The 19,058-nt window shown below is 39.6% G+C and overlaps 1 protein-coding gene across 2 annotated transcripts in view; it reads right to left on the bottom strand.

Moving 5' to 3' along the window:
* Positions 1-4,562: 4,562 nt before the first annotated feature.
* Positions 4,563-19,058, bottom strand: part of PGM2 (phosphoglucomutase 2) — a 36,549-nt gene continuing 22,053 nt past the window's right edge. For both annotated transcript variants that reach the window (XM_019025926.3, XM_019025927.3), the window contains exons 11-14: positions 18,865-18,994; positions 17,150-17,339; positions 11,761-11,894; positions 4,563-5,991 (exon numbers count right to left, since the gene is read on the bottom strand). In XM_019025926.3, the coding sequence (XP_018881471.3) occupies positions 5,889-5,991; positions 11,761-11,894; positions 17,150-17,339; positions 18,865-18,994 (557 nt within the window). In that variant the 3' untranslated portion in view covers positions 4,563-5,888. The remainder of the gene's footprint in view (positions 5,992-11,760; positions 11,895-17,149; positions 17,340-18,864; positions 18,995-19,058) is intronic.

Genomic DNA, 19,058 nt, shown 5'->3' with positions numbered 1-19,058 from the left:
AGCGAAGACTCTACTCAAAGGTGGGCACAACAGTGTAGGGGAAAAAGTAGGTATATGTAAAATAGGTGAAAGATAGGGATCAATCAGAGGAAAGCACATCAAATGCGAAGGTGGGTTCTCAATCCATTCTGAGGATTTACCTGGGACAGTTTCCAGCTTGAAGGTTGGGTTTCACTGGGAACCTGCCCCTATCTGCCTAGGCATTTGCCTGCCTCTTGCCTCTATCAGTGTGTGTAAACAAGTCCCAATCTTTTATATATACTGAAATATTTACTGATATAAATACTGAAATACTTACAGATACGATGACAGGCCTGGGATTTGCTCCAGAATTGCCCAGTGGAAAGATGGGGAGCAAGGAATATACAGATGAAACTAGATTGGTCATGAATTGAGTTTCGCTAGAGCTGGGTGATGGCTACTTTGGTGTCCATTGTACTATTGATTGTGTAAGTTTGACATTGTCCATAAAAAGGATAAGCAAGAATACATTCTCAGAAGAAAAAGACAAGTGAAAAATCACCAAAGGTCCTGGGCAGGTGTTTTGAAGTGTCAACGAACAGAGTAGATTGCAGGGTAGGGAGGTGGGGAACTGAGTGGGAAAACCTAACTTGAGGCCAGACTACATTTAAAGCAATTTGAGGACTTCCGAGTGGGAAAGTCCAAGTAGGGAAATGGTGATACGAGGATGGAGCTTGGGAGAGATGTTTGTAGCTCTGCACTTAGGATAATGAAAGCCACAAACATAAAGAAGCGTTCAGGGGGCAGAGATACCGTTGCACCACAGGGAATGAACCAACTAGGAAAGGAAAAAAAAGAAAGCCTGTTGAGCTCATAAAGGAGATAATTAGCCCAAGCTCCTACCTAAATTTTACTTTTGTTTTAGAAAACCAATAAACACCTCTCAGAAATGGAGCTCCATTTCACTCTCACCACCTAGAGACTTTAAAAAACTCGGTGGCTCACACCTGTAATCCTAGGACTTTGGGAGGCCGAGGTGGGCGGATCACGAGGTCAGGAGATCGAGACCATCCTGGCTAACACGGTGAAACCCCATCTCTACCAAAAATACAAAAAATTAGCCGGGCGTGGTGGTGGGTGCCTGTAGTCCCAGTTACTTGGGAGGCTGAGGCAGGAGAATGGCGTGAACCTGGGAGGCAGAACTGGCAGCAAGCCGAGATCGTGCCACTGCACTCCAGCCTGGGCGACAGAGTGAGACTCCGTCTCAAAAAACAAAAACAAAAACAAAAAAACTGTCTTCTTCCAGTTAAGGTGAAATAGTTCAGAACAATGTATTTTAAGGAGATAATCAGGCTCTGTCATCTCTGTAACTTGCAACCCTAACTTCCCTTTGGAAGTTGTGCAATGCTATTTTGAAATGGTTTCAAAAGCTATTTAGACCTGAAGCTGGCTCTTTGGTCTGTGTGCCCAACTTCATTCCGCACCGGGTTTGGGCCAAACACTAAAGTGGCCTTCACTGGACTCAAGCAGGAGGTGGCTGACAGCTCTGCTTCTCAACAAGAATCCACACAAGGGAGCCAGGTGGGAAAACACCAGATTCTCCAATACTGTTCTCCACCCTGATTACCTTGAGCATGAGCACCATGGTGTTGGAGGGCCTTGCCTCTCCAGTATTCTTTCTCTTCCAATTTATTTGAGCAGTCACTATGCTTTGTGTGCATGGAGAAGTCTATAGAAGAAGTGATGTTATTTTAAACTTTGATTGTTATCTGCCTAAGAGTGCACATCTTGCTTTCAATGGTTGAGTTACTCTACACAAATATGCTTGTAGCAAGAATGGAACAAACGGATAACCCAGGGGAATGACACACAAATAGCCTCCCAGAGCCATGTGGTTTTAAACACAAAGGTTAGGAATTTGAACTTAGTAGTCTTAAAATAGACAAGCACAGAAGGGGACATGGCAGAACTGCTTGCCCATAGTTCAAATACTTGACTATTTCAATGCAGCATACTATATTAGAATTATCTGTGACACATGTATTTCTTTTGCTAGGCTATATTTTAGATCAGGACTGCATGTTTATTGCCAGAAAAATGCCTGGCTCCTCACAGGGTGTCCAACATGACCCAATCAATAAACACCTAAATGAATGCACAAATAGCTTTGAAGATACAGTCTTTTAGGATGCAGAAATCATAAATATGACTGAGATGCAGGCCATCCTTTCAAAAATCTCTTCAAAATAGGACACACATATTCATTCCATCACTTAAAGCATTTGTTTTTAAAACCATGTGGGATTCCAATGTCACTGAAATAGCAATACTTTCTCTTACTAGCATCATGATTGAGGAAAATCAATGAGATAGAAATGAGAAGTACTCCCAATGTTCCCCAATGGAAAGAGGAACAGCTGCTATTTCAGAGACCACAAAGAGGAAAAGTAAAAATAGTTATTTCCTCCTGCAAGTCTGTCTCCTACACTTAACTCAGGGCCTGTTCTTTCCAAGGCATCGAGAGAAAATGGGCTGCCCCTTCTACACTCAAATCAACAGGCTTCCTCAAATTAAGTTCAGCAATTAGAAGGCAGAGTGGGCTGCTGTGACAGATCTCAGTCCTGATCACAGGCCAGTGACCACGGCTCACGCCCCTGCAAAGCATTTTCCCAGCATCTACATGCCATGTGCTTCTGTCTTGCTTGTCCCCATTCATCCCCTTCAGGCTTCAAGGCAAAGCAAGATGGGAACACAAGCCTGCCTTCTTTCGTACAAAGTATTTTTCCCACCTGAGACGTTAGATCTTAAAAGAGGGTGACCTGGCCGGGCGCAGTCGTTCACACCTGTAATCCTAGCACTTTGGGAGGCTGAGGTGGGCGGATCACCTGAGGTCAAGAGTTCGAGACCAGTCTGGGCAACATGGTAAAACCCTGCCTCTACTAAAAACCCAAACAATTAGCTGGGCATGGTGGTGCATGCCTATAGTTCAAGAGAATCGCTTAAATGCGGAAGGTGGAGGTTGCAGTGAGCCTAGATGTTGCCATTGCACTCCAGCCTGGGCTACAAGACTCAAACTCCATCCAACAACAACAACAACAACAAAAAGAGGGTGACCTAAGAATTCTGCCAAAGAGAATTCCCAATGATTTATTGTTACTCTAATTGCCCTTTATGGATTTTCATATAATGTAGAGACCTGTAGGATGAAATGACCTCAAAGACCATTTAGTAAAATATCTTATTTTTTTGAGACAGGATCTCACTCTGTCACCCAGGCCGGAGTACAGTGGCGCATCACGGCTCACTGAGCCTTGACCTCCCAGGCTCAAGTGATCCTCCCACCTCAGCCTCCCAAATAGCTGGGACCACAGGAACACACCACCATACCCAGCTAATTTTTTGACTTTTTGTAGAGATGAGGTCTCACTATGTTGCCCAGGCTGTTATTGAACTCCTGGGTTCAAGTGATCCTCCCATCTCAGCCTCCCAAAAGGCTGGGATTACAGGTGTGAGCCACCATACCTAGCCAATATCTTCATTTTAAAAATGACAATATTATCACCCAAAGTCTACAGTTTACTTTAGGGTTCACTCTTGGTGTTGTACATTCTATGGGTTTGGACAAATATATAATGACATGTATCCATCATTATGGTATCAGGGTATTTTTATTGCCCTAAAAATCCTCTGTGCTTTGCCTATTCATCCCTCCCTCCTAATCCCTGATCTTTTTCCTGTCTCCATAGTTTGAGTGATAATGATGTGTGTAGGTTAATCAATTATACCAAATGTATCACCCTGGTGGGGGTTGTTGACATAAAGGGAGGCAACATATGTATGGCGGCAGGTGGGGCTTATGGAATTTCTCTGTACCCTCCTCTCAATTTTGTTTTGAAATTAAAACCGCCCTTTAAAAAGTCTTAAAACATGACCAAAATTGAGACTCTGAGAGGTGACCAAGGTCACAGAGCTGGTTCACAGTAGGCCAAGATTAAAACCCAGTGGCCTTATTGTTGCCAGCTTTATGCAGCAGGTGGGCTACCCTACATTCCATAGCAGGAAGAAGTTGAGAAATACCTAATGAACAGCCAGGATGAGCTATTTCTTAGAAATACGGGCGACAAATAGAGTTCGGGCGCATCCCCTCTAGGTCCAGTGAAATCATCTGCTCATGTGAGTGGTAGAGAGGTGGGATGCATTCTAAAGTTTCCATCTTGGCTTCTGTTTTCGTCATCTCCCCTTGCTTCCCCTACCCCCACTTGCTACAGCCTCCACATTTTTGTCCGTGCTGTGCTCTCTGCTTGGAAGTCTTTCTTTCCCATCTTCAGCTGCTCCTCATCCCTAAGGGTGAAGCATCTCATTCAGCACCTCATCTATGAGGCTTTCTTTGGGCAGCATGAATCCCTCCCTCAGATTTCTGAACGCTGAATACTTGTAAAAAGCACTGTGATAGAATTTGTAAGTATTGCTGTTACTTATTAGCCCTCCAATCAGACTGAGTTCCATCATAGCAGGATTGGGTCACAATCAACTTCGTATTTCCAGAAACAAACTCCATGAGAGGGTGAAGGGTATGTGCTCAAAAAAAATGCAGACAGAACACAGATCTAACATTTCTTTTCTCCACAGTACAGTTTGACACTAGAAAACATTATAAAATAAACATAAATATGGCTTCTACAATAAAGCAGTTTGTAGAATATATTGAATATTATAGATTTAAGAGTTCTGGTAGGATATAAGCGACATATGACTAAAATAGAAAAATAGTTACAATACTATCACATACTATTGTAATTTTTCATTGTTCTGAAACTGTTCATAACTATTTAGGTTGAGTGTAATCATAATGGCAATCATTTGCTTTAAAAATCAGAAATAATGTAAAATATATAAAGTATATAAAGAAAGTTTGGTCCTAGCTCATGGGTGCCCAACTGGAGTTATTTTGGAAGGCTGTAAGACCACGAATTATGAGAAGATAGAAGGTACAGATTAAATAAAAAATCTATTTGTTATTAGAAATTGGCTTATAGGAAATCTATCATAATAAAGTCTAGTTTTAGATTTCAGACCACACAAGAACAAGAGAAAAAAACGAGGGTCAAGTAAATAGTTCTTGCTCATAGGTCTTGCTGCCTCCAAACCAGGAATTACATTAAATTGTGCTAATACAAACGAACAAACAAACAAAAAAACAGAAAAATACGCTACTTTCAAGTTTCAAGTAAACAATTGGTTTTTCAAGATTTAAAAAGATGAGTTTCAACACATTGAACAAAGACACTGAAGCTGTTTTTTCCTAGCACATGTACGATGTACTAATATCCTATGTGCATTATTAGAACTAAAAAAATTTAGTTCAAAAAAAATTATCTTTTTAAAGCATCTTTGCTCTACTTCATAGGTTTCTGCAAATTATATTTTCCCCAAACATGAACACAACATTTGATCTATTCATTTATTTTACTTTCTAAGGAATTGATAGAAATATAAATGTACATATACCTAAAAAGTGGCTATCCTACATATGACAGTCCAGAATTTACTAACTCCATAGGTTTTCTGGATATTTCAAGCACACATTAAAACAATTACAGAGAGGACATACATTTATGATTTATGCAAATTAAGGCACATCAATTACAATCTATTTTTTTAAGTTAGTCAGTTTAAAAATCTTCACTTACAAAAATTCAAAATATGTCCAAGCTCAACTTTTTAGTAGGAATGTTAGTTTGTTGGGTTTGGCCATTTTTCTTTTTTCACCTTAAAGGTCAAACGTGAAACAATGAGGAATGTAGGTCTTTGTAAAACACATAAATACCTGTGATATTTTGAATCATTTGGCCCTTAAAAATATTGCTTAACAAGTTAAACCCAGCTTAATTGTAGGTAAATGCAAGTATACCCAAGGCTGGACTATTCTAGTCTGCTTTTGGCTGCAGATTGTACTTCTGTGGCTGGAAAAAATGTTCTTCAATAGCACTGACCAGTTCATTCAGTTCCTTCTTCAGCTGCTCAGGATCACTGGAAAATAAGGGGGAAAAAAATCCAGGTCAAAGGATTATTCCAAAGCACAGTTTAAATGCTCTCCCCCACTGACCAAGTGACATGAAAATATAACCTTAAGAAGAGGACTAAATAGGAAAAAAAGAGAACTCCAGAGACTTAAGCATGGAACACATCTATTGACTTAGACAAAACACCCCATGAGACAATATGCATTATTTTTCCCAAAGATTTTTCCAATGTCTGAACTATAAACAAAGTTATCCTTTGCTCTTCTCATAAGACTTTGTAAGAAACACAATTTTTGGCCTAGCATCCCTAAAAGATCTGTAATATTTGTACCTAAGGGTGTAGAGAAAGCTTTCATGTCAGTTGCCATTAAATCCTGCTAAACTTTTATAAACAACATCTCTGTTAACTCCTCAGTCTCCCAGAATACAGACATTCATGATGACGTCTGCCCTCAAACTACTGGCACCTAAGCTCCAGCCTTGTCTATAAAGCCTTCCTAGAATGAACAGCAATAGGGAGCCTCTGGGTGGGTTTGAGGAGTCAAACACCAAGAAATCAGATCCCTGTGGTCATATCATAATGAATCTATTTCTTGAACCAAAGAGTCACAACTAAAGTATAAACAAGAATCTGGGGAGACAAATCCCTTTAAGAAAATCAAGTTTTCAGGGCTGTGGGCAACACTCATTTATATACATACATTTGAAAGGTTAAGTAACAGATACAGCTGACTTGCAGTTAAAGAGGTTTCCAGCATCTTAAGTAGCCTAGTGTGAGTACTGTAAGTACTTAACACCAAAAAGCTAAATTTAAAAAACTAAATCCTTTGTACTTTCCATTACTTCATACTCTTCATACCATCTTTAATATGTGCAGAGTTTATTTTAATGGAAATCCCTATAATTAGTTAAAATCATTTCAACATTGTAATAGCTAAACAGTACTGTAATAGCTAAAGCAATCCATTTCATTGCAGACATTAATTCTGGCTCTATACTTACTAGCTCTGTGCCCTTGGGCAAGTGGCTTGGCCTCCGTAAGGCCCAGATTCCTCATTTGTAAAATTGGGATAAAGACTTTATCTTCTCAAGAGAGTTTCTGTACAGATTGCAATAAATTATATAAAGCAATTAGCACTGAACCTGGCCCAAAGACCTCAATAAATGTAGCTATCATTATAATTATTTTTATCCCTACTGGCAACATATAAAGTAATTATGCTTTTTAAGTACATATGAACTATATCAGTTTTCTTTTCCTTCTCCATAAATGTGCTTTGAAGAAAATAACAGTTCTCAGGAAGGCATGTAAGCTAATCATTTTTTAAAGTATACTTAAAACTAAAACTTGGTGAATTTACTGATTACTAATTTATTATTCAAATTTATTTCTTAATCATGACATGAGTGAACATTATGATTCATGTATGCAGTGATATGTTTTTGATATTGCATTTTATGTGTGAAAAAGAAATCAGTACCACCGTGTAAGATTTAGTGGTACAATTCCTAAAACAAAAATTTTGTGTTACTATTCTCCATCCTAATCGATAACTGTTCCATTTGTTAAATTAATGCTTGAGAATATTTCATAACATCTTTAAAAATAACAGGACACATCCTATAATCATTTAAGTCAGGGTTAGGAATTCCTGTTTCTGAAAAGAATCTAAATGGATCTCTTTATCAGAATGTTTAGGAAAGTATCATTTTTCTCTAATCACCATGAAAAAACATTTAAGCTAAACAACAAGTAAATACAATGCAGTGTTCTTGATTTGATTATAAATTGGGAGAAAACAGCTATTTTGGGGACTTTTGGGGATTTAGGTGTCAATTTGGCTAGGATAGTGTCTCCAGTTATTCAAACACTAATGTTGTGATGCTGTGAAGGTATCTTGTAGGTGTGATTAATATCTATCATCAGTTGATTTTAAGTAAAGGAGATTATCCTAGACAATGTGGATGGGCTAGATTCTATCTGAAAGGCATCAGGAATGGAACTGAGGTTTTCCTGAAGAATTCCACCTGTAGACTGTAACTTTAACCCATGCCCAAGAATTCCAGGCTCCCTTTCTGGACAGCCTGCCCTGCAGATTTCAGACTTGCCGAGCTGGCCCCTACAATCAATTGCACAAGTTGATTCCTTGCAAACAATCTCTTAATAGATACATTCTACTGCTTCTGTTGGTCCACTGGAAACCTGCCTAGTACCATTATTATCTATTTGCCTTAATATTAAGAGAGTGTTCTTAAGAGATGCATACTGAAATATCAGGAGTGAAGCATCATGAAGTCTTATGATGTGTCATGAAGTATCACAGAGTGTTTCAAATGGTACAGAAAAATCTCAAATATATAACATATATGGTGAGAGAGCAAATATTGCAAAATGTTAGCAATTGCTCAGTCTGGATTGGGGTCAACAAACTGTGGTTCATGTAGTTTTACTGGAACACAGCCATGCCCATTCCTTTATGCATATGGCTGCTTTCTTACTACATTAGCAGAGCTGAGTAGTGGTGACAGAAACCACATGTCTGCAAATCCTAAAATATTTACTATCTGGCTCTTTACATAAAAAGTTTGGTCTAAGTGAAGGGTGTGTGGGTATTCACTGCATTCTTATTCCAACATTTCTGTAGGTTTGAAACTGTTCAAAATAAAAAAGTTGGACAAAACTAAGGACATCTCCCCTGACAAAAATATATTTTTAAAGCAGCACATACTTGAAAAGGATTTTCCATTTTAGTTGATTAGAAGGCCATGAAATTGTATGAATAATTGAAATTTATGACATAAAGCATATTAACAATATTTAAGCTTTGCAGGAAAGAAGGAAATCTTAGTGAAGACATTATTGCTAGCCTGGTGCAGTGGCTCACGCCTGTAATCCCAACACTTTGGGAGGCTGAGGCTGGCAGATCACTTGAGGCCAGGAGTTCGAGCCCAGCCTGACCGACATGATGAAACCTTGTCTCTACTAAAAAAAAAAAAAAAAAAACCAAAAAATTAGCTGGGTGTGGTGGTGCATATCTGTAATCTTAGCTACTCAGGAGGCTGAGGCACAAGAATCGCTTGAACCCAGGAGGCAGAGGTTGCAGTGAGCTAAGATTCCACCATTGCACTCCAGCCTGGGCAACAGAGAGAGACCTTGTCTTAAAAAAAAAACAAAAAACAAAACAAAAAAAACTTTATTGCTGTTGTACGTTAGGTATGCTGGTGCCTTGCTTAAGCCCTGACCACATATCCATCTACTGACATAGCGCTTAATGTCCCATTTAATAAATGGAAGCAACGTTTCAATGCATATAATAAAAGGACAAATTTTCAAGGTTTTTTTCACTAATTTATAAGCTAATATTTGAATTTAAGTCCACTCAATAAGCCATGTGAAAAATGTTAATACCATAAAGCCTTAAACATTTAAATAGTGTTATCATTACAAAGGAAAGCTTTCCGAAATATAAGATGTATTTTCATCAGATAATGAAAAGGAAAGGACAAGATACGGAAAAAACAGATCCTTAAGTTGGACTGTTTAGTTGGACTGTCCATTTCTTTTTAAAAGAATGAAATATAGAAATAAGAAAACACTAAATAAGCAAGAATTAGAAAGAAATGTTTACAAAAAACTATATGCAATATAGCAGCAAAGAGCTTACTATCCAATGCACACGAAAACAAGATTCTTGCATAATATTACAATAAAATATTGGTAATCCAGAATTCTTAGAAAATGAGCTTTTATATGTTCACTTAATAGTTGAGTTTTTGCACTTTAAGCACAAAAAGGTTTTGAATGGGAATCCATAGTGAAAATATATTACATAGTCCCATGACTTCTTAAATATCTCTTTATTGAACATCTTGACATTTGAGAGCCATAAGCATGACTGTGTTGGAGTGGAGCTGTATTCTGGGCTCACTTGGGTGTAGAATGCTATTTCCCTCATGATAAACTCATGGAGTGGTGAGCTTTCTAAGTCCTTGTGTTCACGTTTTATAGTTTTGTTTTGTTTTAATATTTCCTTTCTTGCTATCAGCAGTCACTTCTCCTTGCCTAAGAAAAGTTTGTTATAATTCCCCATTCCTCTAATTTGCTACATTTAATCTGCTACTAGCTTGGCAATTTAAGATGCTCAGGAATTTTCATCTGCTTTTATTTGCACAAGTTTGATTCACAAGGCTGGAAAAACTCTTCTATGAGCAAAGCTTTGGTTTGTCTATGTTGTCACAATTACCTAGACGGGTGCTGTTTACTACAGCGGCCATTAGACACATGTGGCTACTAAGAACTTGAAATGTGGCAAGCGCCACTGAGAAACTAAATTTTTAATTTTATGAAGTTGAGTTAATTGAGTTCAAGTTTTAAAACTGATACTTGATTCAGTTATTAGAAAACAAGTATGTTTGGAATAATCCGGGTATTAAAATCTACTTTGTCTAATCTAAATTTTATTAACTCTACAGATCAAGCATTTCTGATAAAAATGGAGCATTCAAATTGAGATATGCTGTAAGTATAAAATTACTGAATCAATTTTGAGGACTTTTTTCCAAAGGAAAAAAAAAGAATGTAAAACATCTCATTAATAGTATTTATACTGATTATATGTTGTAATAATTTTTGGATATACTAGGTTAAGTAAAACACATTATTGAAATTAATTTCACCTGTTTCTTTTTACGCTTTTAAAAGGTGACAAGTAGAAAATCAAAATTGCATCTGTGGATTGCATTTTAGTTCTGTCGGACAGCACTGACTTAATTCACCTTTCACAAAAACTTTTCTGATTTTCAACTGTATTCTGAATAGGGAAATGCTGGTTAATGGCATGTTGGATAGGCATGCAGTATCACACTTACACACACTAAGGACAGCGCTGAGCTTGTTAAGGTGCAAAATGTTAAGTTGTTACAGAGTGACCAACTCAAACACTTTTTTGAGGTCACAGAAACTTGAACCTGAAGCTACCAGCCCATCAGTTCTTTGGCAGCAAGGACTCTCTCTGATGAGGCTCTCTGCGCCCCCTCCAGAACCCAGCACAGACCTGTCTACAATGGGTACTCAAAGATATTTCTTGAGTGCATGTGGAATGGATTATAATTTATTTATTTATTTATTTGTTGGAGATGGAGTCTCGCTCTGTCGCCCAGGCTGGAGTGCAGTGGTGCGGTCTCGGCTCACTGCAAGCTCCGCCTCCCAGGTTCATACCATTCTCCTGCCTCAGGCTCCCGAGTAGCTGGGACTACAGGCATCCCCCACCGCGCCCGGCTAATTTTTTGTGTTTTTAGTAGAGATGGGGTTTCACCATGTTAGCCAGGATGGTCTCGATCTTCTGACCTCGTGATCCGCCTGCCTCGGCCTCCCAAAGTGCTGGGATTACAGGCGTAAGCCACCGCGCCCGGCCCGGATTATAATTTATTTTATCAGAGACATGGGAAGACTGAAGTTTGAGAAAAAGAGAAAATCTCACTGGTGTTAGCTACCAATGAAAAGTGTTTAGAAAAAGGCACTTTTACTACTATACTGAAATAAGGATAAAATTTTCCCATACAAAGAAATTTAGGACAAAAGTAAGAAAGTAAAAAGTAAGCTTTTCCCTGGATGCTGAGACTGACTGTTAATATCAAAATATTAGTGCAGGTTCTGAAACAGCATTTCTAATTAAATTACCTATTAGAAAGATGGAACATTTCACTTGGCATTTGAATAGAACCAGTTAGGAAGTCTGGGGAGTAAAAATCACACCAGCTGCCATCCACATCATACCTGTTCCCAGGTGGGGCACACAGCTCTGCATAGTACTTGATTTTGGGCTCTGTCCCACTGGTGCGCATGGTGGCCACGCCTCCATTAGCAAAGGTGAAGGTGATCATTTGGCTGCTTTTACTAGTGGGAAGAACCTAGGAATTAATGCACACATTATAAATTTAAATAGTAACATTCTGGCCTAACCAATATCTTCCCTTGCATAAGTAAGAAAATAAATGCCAAACAAATCTATTGGTTAGAAAAGAAAAACATTTTGGAGGAAATCAGAAAATGTACTCCACATGAATGAAATACTAAATGATAGTAATTTATGAATATGTGGTCTACTATATGGAATACTATTCAGCCTTAAAAGAGAAGGAAATCCTGTCATTTGCAACAATATGGATGAACCTGGAAGACATTATGTTGAGTGAAATAAGCCAGGCATAGAAAGACAAATACCGCATGATCTCACCTATATGTGGAATCCGAAAAGGCTGAACTCACAGAGGCAGAGAGCAGAATAGTGGTTACCAGGGGCTGACTGGGGAAGGGTGGGGATAAGGGAGGGGGAGTTTGGGGACATGCTTGTCAAAGGGCATAAAGTTTCAGCTAGACAGAAGAGAAGTTCAAGAGATCTATTGTACAATACGGTGACTATAGTTAATAATGATGCATTGTATACTTGAAAATTGCTAAGAGAGTAGATTTTAAGTGTTCTCACTACAAATACATGATAAATATGTGAGGTAACACATTCTAATTAACTTGATTTTAGCTATCACAATGTATACATTTTAAAACATCGGATTGTACATCATAAATGTATACAATTTTTATTTGTGAATTAACATAACTAAATTAATTTTAAATAAAGAAAATTAAGTAACTTTGTGTATTAGCTTTTACTTCCCTAGTTCTATTGAAGTTATTAAAGTTTTATTAAAACACATCATTTCACAAGATATTGACTTAAACAGATTAATACACTACAAAAAAAAAACCCCAAACTAGATTATATTTACTGTTATAAAGTGAATCTTTGCAAAGAAAATTCCATAAGGAGTTTTTTTTTGTTTTTTTTTTAAATAAAGCTTCCAGGCTGGGCGCGGTGGCTCATGCCTGTAATACCAGCAGTTTGCACTTTGGGAGGCCGAGGAGGGTGGATCACATGAGGCCAGGAGTTGGAGACAAGCCTGGCCAACATGGCAAAACCCCGTCTCTACTAAAAATACAAAAATTAGCCAGGCGTGGTGGCGGGTGCCTGTAATCTCAGCTACTCAGGAAGCTGATGCAGGAGAATCACTTGAACCCGGGAGGCAGAGGTTGCAGTGAGCCGAGATTGCGCCACTGCACTCCAGCCTGGGTAACAGAGTGAAACTATGCCTCCAAAAAAAGAAAAGAAAAAGAAAAAAAAAGGAAGCTTCTGTAAGAAAAAATAAATGCCATATAAATTTACTGGTTAGAAAAGAAAAATGGTCTTGAGGAAATGGTATATTTATATTTGATAGGTCTCAAAACTCCATTAAAATTACAGAGGTACTTTAAATAGCATAAACACATGGGCAAAGAGACAAAGAGGAGGTAGCAGCTGATGGGGCTGCCAACCGATCGCACAAGTCAGTAAACAGATGGAGGCACAGAACTGGTCTGGTGGGACCCAGAGAATGAAATCTGAGTGCCTGCGGAAGGAGACATGGATGAGAACTGAGGCAAGGTGCTCTGCAAAATCCTGGCCAAGCTCAAGAACCAGAGGCACCAGGTACTGCAAAAGGCAGATGTGAGGCAGGGGTGGAAAGCAGGAACAGGGTTTGAAAGAAGTTCTTAGACCCTCCCGGTTCCTTGCCCTGAGCCCACACCGTCACAGAACCACCTCTTCTACATTTCTGCAGGAGATGGTTTAAATTCTCTGGAGATTAAATCAGAAACATTCAGGAGTTGGGGAACCTGGGCAAGGCATGATGAAAACAGAGGGATCAAGTAGAAGCCCTCAGGCTGACACCCCCAGCTCCGCCCCAGTCATGCCTCCAGGGCCTTGGCATCTCATCTTATCATCCTTGGGTAGGTGATTAAGGTCTCATTAAATCAGGGGGATCCCCTTATAAAGTTAACTTGCTACCAATATCCTCTGAGAGAAGTATGTCATTTGATCTGCATATGTACACAGAGCTTCCAATCAGTTCTTAGGTGCCCAAAGGAAAATTAAGGATCATCAGACTTTTGGGGAAAGACATCATGTAAAAGACAAAGTCCAAAACAAACAGAATAAAAAGAACTTGGTGGAAATAAAGAGAATGTAGCAGAAAAAGAAGACATATATTTTTAAAAAACTATAATTAGGTCTATAATCCTTAGAGAGGTAAGATATTGTTTACATTTAAAAAAAAAAAAAAAAGGAATATCACCCTGGGCAACACAGCAAGATCCTGTCTCTACTAAACTAAAAAACCTTAGCCGGGCATGGTGGCACACACCTGTAGTCCCAGCTACTCAGGAGGCTGAAGCAGGAGGATTTCTTGAGCCCAGGAGATCAAGGCTGCAGTGAGCTATGATCATGTCACTGCACTCCAGCTTGGGTGAAAGAGCAAGACCCTGTTTCAACAGGACACTATTTTTAATAAATTAGTTATAACTGAAACAGCCAACAGAGGCACTGAAAGCTAAAGCTAAGGAAATCTCCCAAAAAAACAGAAGAAGAAAGAAAGAAACAAGAAAAGTAGAACATCAGTCTTGGAAAGCCAGCATCTAAGAGCTCTTCAAGAAACAAAAAACTGAAAATGCAGGGGAGGTGATTATTTTAAAAAATAACCAATTAGCTCCGTTTCTTGATACATAATCAAGAAAACTTCTCAGAACTAAAATAAATGATTCTACAGACCAAGTATCCAGAAACATGAATAAAAAGGGACCCATACTATAGCATATCACTGTGAAATTTTAGAACCTGAAGTTTAGAGAAAAGTTCCTAAAATCTTCCCAGAGGAAAAAAACAAACAAAACAAGTTGCATGGAAAGGACTGAATAAGTATGGCATCAATAACCTTAGATGCAGCATACAGTAGGCCTTAACTATCTGCTGAAAAAGGAAGGATTGGAGGCTCAACAGCAATGCTGGAAGCCCAACAATAATGGAGCAATGCTTTCAAAACTGTGAGTCAGTGAAGTGTGAGGACAGAATAAGACATTTTCAGACCTAAATGCCACCAAAAACTTACCACCCAATTACTTGTTCTCAGAAAGCTATTAGAGGATGTGATCTAGGAAAATAAATATAGAAAGAGGAAGCCATGAGGTCTAGGAGCAAGGGACTCAATCCTGGAGAAGGGCATTCCCAGGATGACAGCTGTGCACCCAACCCAGAAAGCAGCTGGCCCAGCCCAGGTGGAGGAACCAGGAGGGCGGCCATTGGACATGGACCAGGAAAACCCTACTGAGAGGCATTTGAAGGATTTGGGAAAAACTGCTGACAGGTACATAGAAATCCAGGCAAATGGAAGAACAAAGCAACTATTACTACATGAATTAAGGCAGGCGCAGTAGCTTACGCCTATAATCCCAGTACTTTGGGAGGCTAAGGCAGGAGGATCACTTGAGACCTGCCTGGGAAACCTAGGGAGAGACTCGTCCCTCCAAAGAAAAAAGAGCTGGGCATGATGGCATACCCTTGGTCCTAGCTACTCAGGAGGGTGAGGTGGGAGGATCACTTGAGCCTGGGAGGTCAAAGCTACAGGGAGCTGTGATCATGCCATTCACTCCAGCCTAAGTGACTAAGTCACACAGCAAGACCCTGTCTCCAAAAAAAAAAAAAAGAAAACAAACAAACAAAAGGTACAGGAGATACAATTCTCTATACAAATTAGGGAAACCTAATCAAAATACACTACTTAGCTAGCAGGCAACAGCAGTTACTAGTCATAATAATAAAAGCACGGAATCTGATTTAACCAAAAGCTGTGGCATAAACGTACTGTGAGGATGGGGAGAAGAGAATTATTGAATGTAGAAAGCATAAGAACTAAATCTTTATCTCAAAAATAGAAAGTCAACAAATTGTAAAACTGGTATATCAAAACATCACTATATGAGCACATGATTTACAAATCTAGTCTTGGTGGCATGGCAATGAGGTGGCAGGGGTGGGACTGCCACGTTTCATCATAAGCGTTTTCATACTATTTCTATTTTAAAAATATGCTGTGTGCAGATGAAAATGAAAAATAGAACAAAGTAAATATCAAAGAACGTGCCTAACATCTCATAAGGATATTCTTAACTTTCCTCCCCCAACCCCCTGACATAGAAAGCAACACTCTTCTGCTACCTTTGTGTCTTCTTTTGTCTCCAGTGAAAGATCTGCTTGGTGTAAAGAATGCAAACTCAGGCTTTACAGCCAACAGCTCCCATACACTCAGAGAACAGAGTAAACTAACTAGCAAACAAACAGTGGTTCTCAAAGTGAGAACCAGTTGCATCAGTACCACCTGGGACCTTGCTGGAAATGAACATTTTTGGCTCCTACCCCAGACCTACTGAATCGGAAAGTCTAGGTGTGGGCTCCAGCACTCTGTTTCCCCAGCCTTCTTGGTTACTGATGCTCCTGCAAGTGTGAGAACTCCTGACAGGGAGAGAATGCTGGATCCTGAGACAGAAAACCCAGATTCTCCCTGGACCACCACCAACTAAGCTCTGTGTCCACAGACAGGTTCCACACTTCTGATCACTTATTGCCTAAGGTGCTAAATGACCACACAGGCTTTGATGACTAGTTCCTCTTTTTTTTTTTTTTTGAGATGAAGTCTTGCTCTGTCACCCAGGCTAAAGTGTTGTGGTGCAATCTCAGCTCACTGCAACTTCTGCCTCCCGGGTTCAAGCAGTTCTCTTGCTTCACCCTCCTGAGTAGCTGGGATTATAGGTATGAGCCACCATACCTGGCTAATTTTTGTATTTTTAGTAGAGATGGGGTTTCACCATGTTGGCCAGGCTGGTCTTGAACTCCTGACCTCAAGTGATCCACCTGCCTCGGCCTCCCAAAGTGCTGGGATTACAGGTGTGAGCCACCACTCCCAGCCTAGTAGAATCTCTTTTAGTTCTAGCCTGTGGTTTTTAACTTACCACGCCCGGCTAATTTTTGTATTTTTTAATAGAGACCGGGTTTTGCCATGTTGGCCAGGCTGGTCTCGAACTCCTGATCTCAAGTGATTTGCCCACCTCAACCTCCCAAAGTGCTGGAATTACAGGCATGAGCCACCACATCCGGCTTCCATATATTTTTTATAGCTTATTTATAATCATGCCTAAGTGCCTAAAATCAGCTTCAATTAATTGTATGGTTAAATAATTTATTCAAATTATTTTAAAAGGTAAATAGAAAAGAGGTTAGTTGAAAAGAGAAGACATTACTTACAGCTTTTTTATCAGGTTGGCTATCATCATAGCCAGTTGTAAGGTCCCTAATGGCAGAAATTTCAAATTTGCCACAAGCTTTTGGATAATTATTTTTTCCATCGTAGTTTCTGAGGTTTTCAAATAATTTCTTAATGGTGTCTTGATCATGGCAGATAAAATAGGAAGCTTTAGTAATATGGTAGCCATACCTATCAAACAAATACAAATTCATGCACATGAGGAACAAATAATTTTGTAGGGTGGACAAAGAACATGTACCAACCAGTGTATTCTAAAATAAATATGGCTGGGTGCGGTGGGTCACGCCTGTAATCCCAGCACTTTGTAAGGTCGAGGCGGGCAGATCACCTGAGGTCAGGAGTTTGAGACCAACCTGGCCAACATGGAGAAACCTCGTCTTTACTAAAAATACAAAAATTAGCCGGGTATGGTGACAGGCACCTGTAGTCCCAGCTACTCCAGAGGCTGCAGCAGGAGAATCGCTTGAACCCAGGAGGTGGAGGATTCAGTGAGCCAAGATTGTGCCACTGCACTCTAGCCTGGGCAACGAGAGACTCCATCTCAAAAAATAAAATAAAATAAAATAAATAATAAAATAAATGTAACAGCCAAAACTGACGCCAAAGGAATAATTTTTAAAAGACCATTAAAACAGAGGTCCAGGCCAGGCACAGTGGCTCACGCCTGTAATCCCAGCACTTTGGGAGGCCAAGATGGGTGGATCACCTGAGGTTAGGCGTTCGAGACCAGCCTGGCCAATATGGTGAAACCCCTAACTCTACTAAAAATACAAAAATCAGCCAGGTGTGGGGACACCTATAATCCCAGTTACCCGGGAGGCTGAGGTAGGAGAATTGCTTGAACCCAGGAGGCAGAGGTTGCAGTAAGCCGAGATCACACCACTGCACTCCAGCCTGGTGACAGAGCAAGACCCCGTCTCAAAAAAAAAAAAAAAAAAAAAAAGAGGTCCAACAATCTACCCCAGGGATCACCAAATGACTGCCTGGTCTTCCGCCTGCATTTGCACAGAGAGCCAGGTCACACACATTTCTGTATTATCTTTGGATGCTTACGCACTACACAGGCAAGGCAGAGTTGAGTAATTGCTACAAAAAATGAATAGATGTATTATGAAGACATTCAATCTTTTTTGATATTGGACACTTAAAATCACATTCTTTCATGTTGTCATTTGTTAAGAATTAATGCGATCGGGAATAGTAATTACTAAGTTGTTAAGTATCAAAAGGAAAAGGTGATCTCTTTAGTTTTTTTAAATTTTTTTTTTTTTTTTGAGACAGAGTTTAGCTCTTGTCGCCCAGGCTGGAGTGCAATGGCGCGATCTCGGCTCACTGCAACCTCTGCCTCCCAGGTTCAAGCAATTCTCCTGCCTCAGCCTCCTGAGTAGCTGGGATTACAGGTGCCCACCACCATAACCAGCTAATTTTTGTATGTTTAGCGGAGACGGGGTTTCACCATGTTGGACAGGCTGGTCTCGAACTCCTGACCTCAGGTGATCCACCCGCCTCAGCTTCCCAAAGTGCTGGGATTACAGGCATGAGCCACTGTGCCCAGCTTTATTTAATTTTTATAAGAAATAGAATTCATCACCAAAATAAGAGCATTAGAAAGGATATTAGTATCTCATGCACAAGTATATAATAGAACATTTCAAAATATTATTTCAATCCAACAGAGTCAATAACAACTTACTCCACATAAATGGCCTTTAGTTGCTGAGACAAAGACAAATTCTTGGTTGCTAGGAAGCTAGCCAACTCTGCACTTATGACAGCGGCACTGACTCCATCTTTGTCCAGAACAAAAGGGCAGCACATGTATCCTGCAGAAACACACATCACACATACATCTATACAATACTGTGTCAAACCACATATGAGTATGAA

Source organism: Gorilla gorilla, chromosome 3 (genome assembly GCF_029281585.2).
Source record: "Gorilla gorilla gorilla isolate KB3781 chromosome 3, NHGRI_mGorGor1-v2.1_pri, whole genome shotgun sequence".
NCBI lineage: Eukaryota > Metazoa > Chordata > Mammalia > Primates > Hominidae > Gorilla > Gorilla gorilla.
Note: the sequence above shows the minus strand (reverse complement) of the source record. Positions and strands in the feature narration are given on the sequence as shown.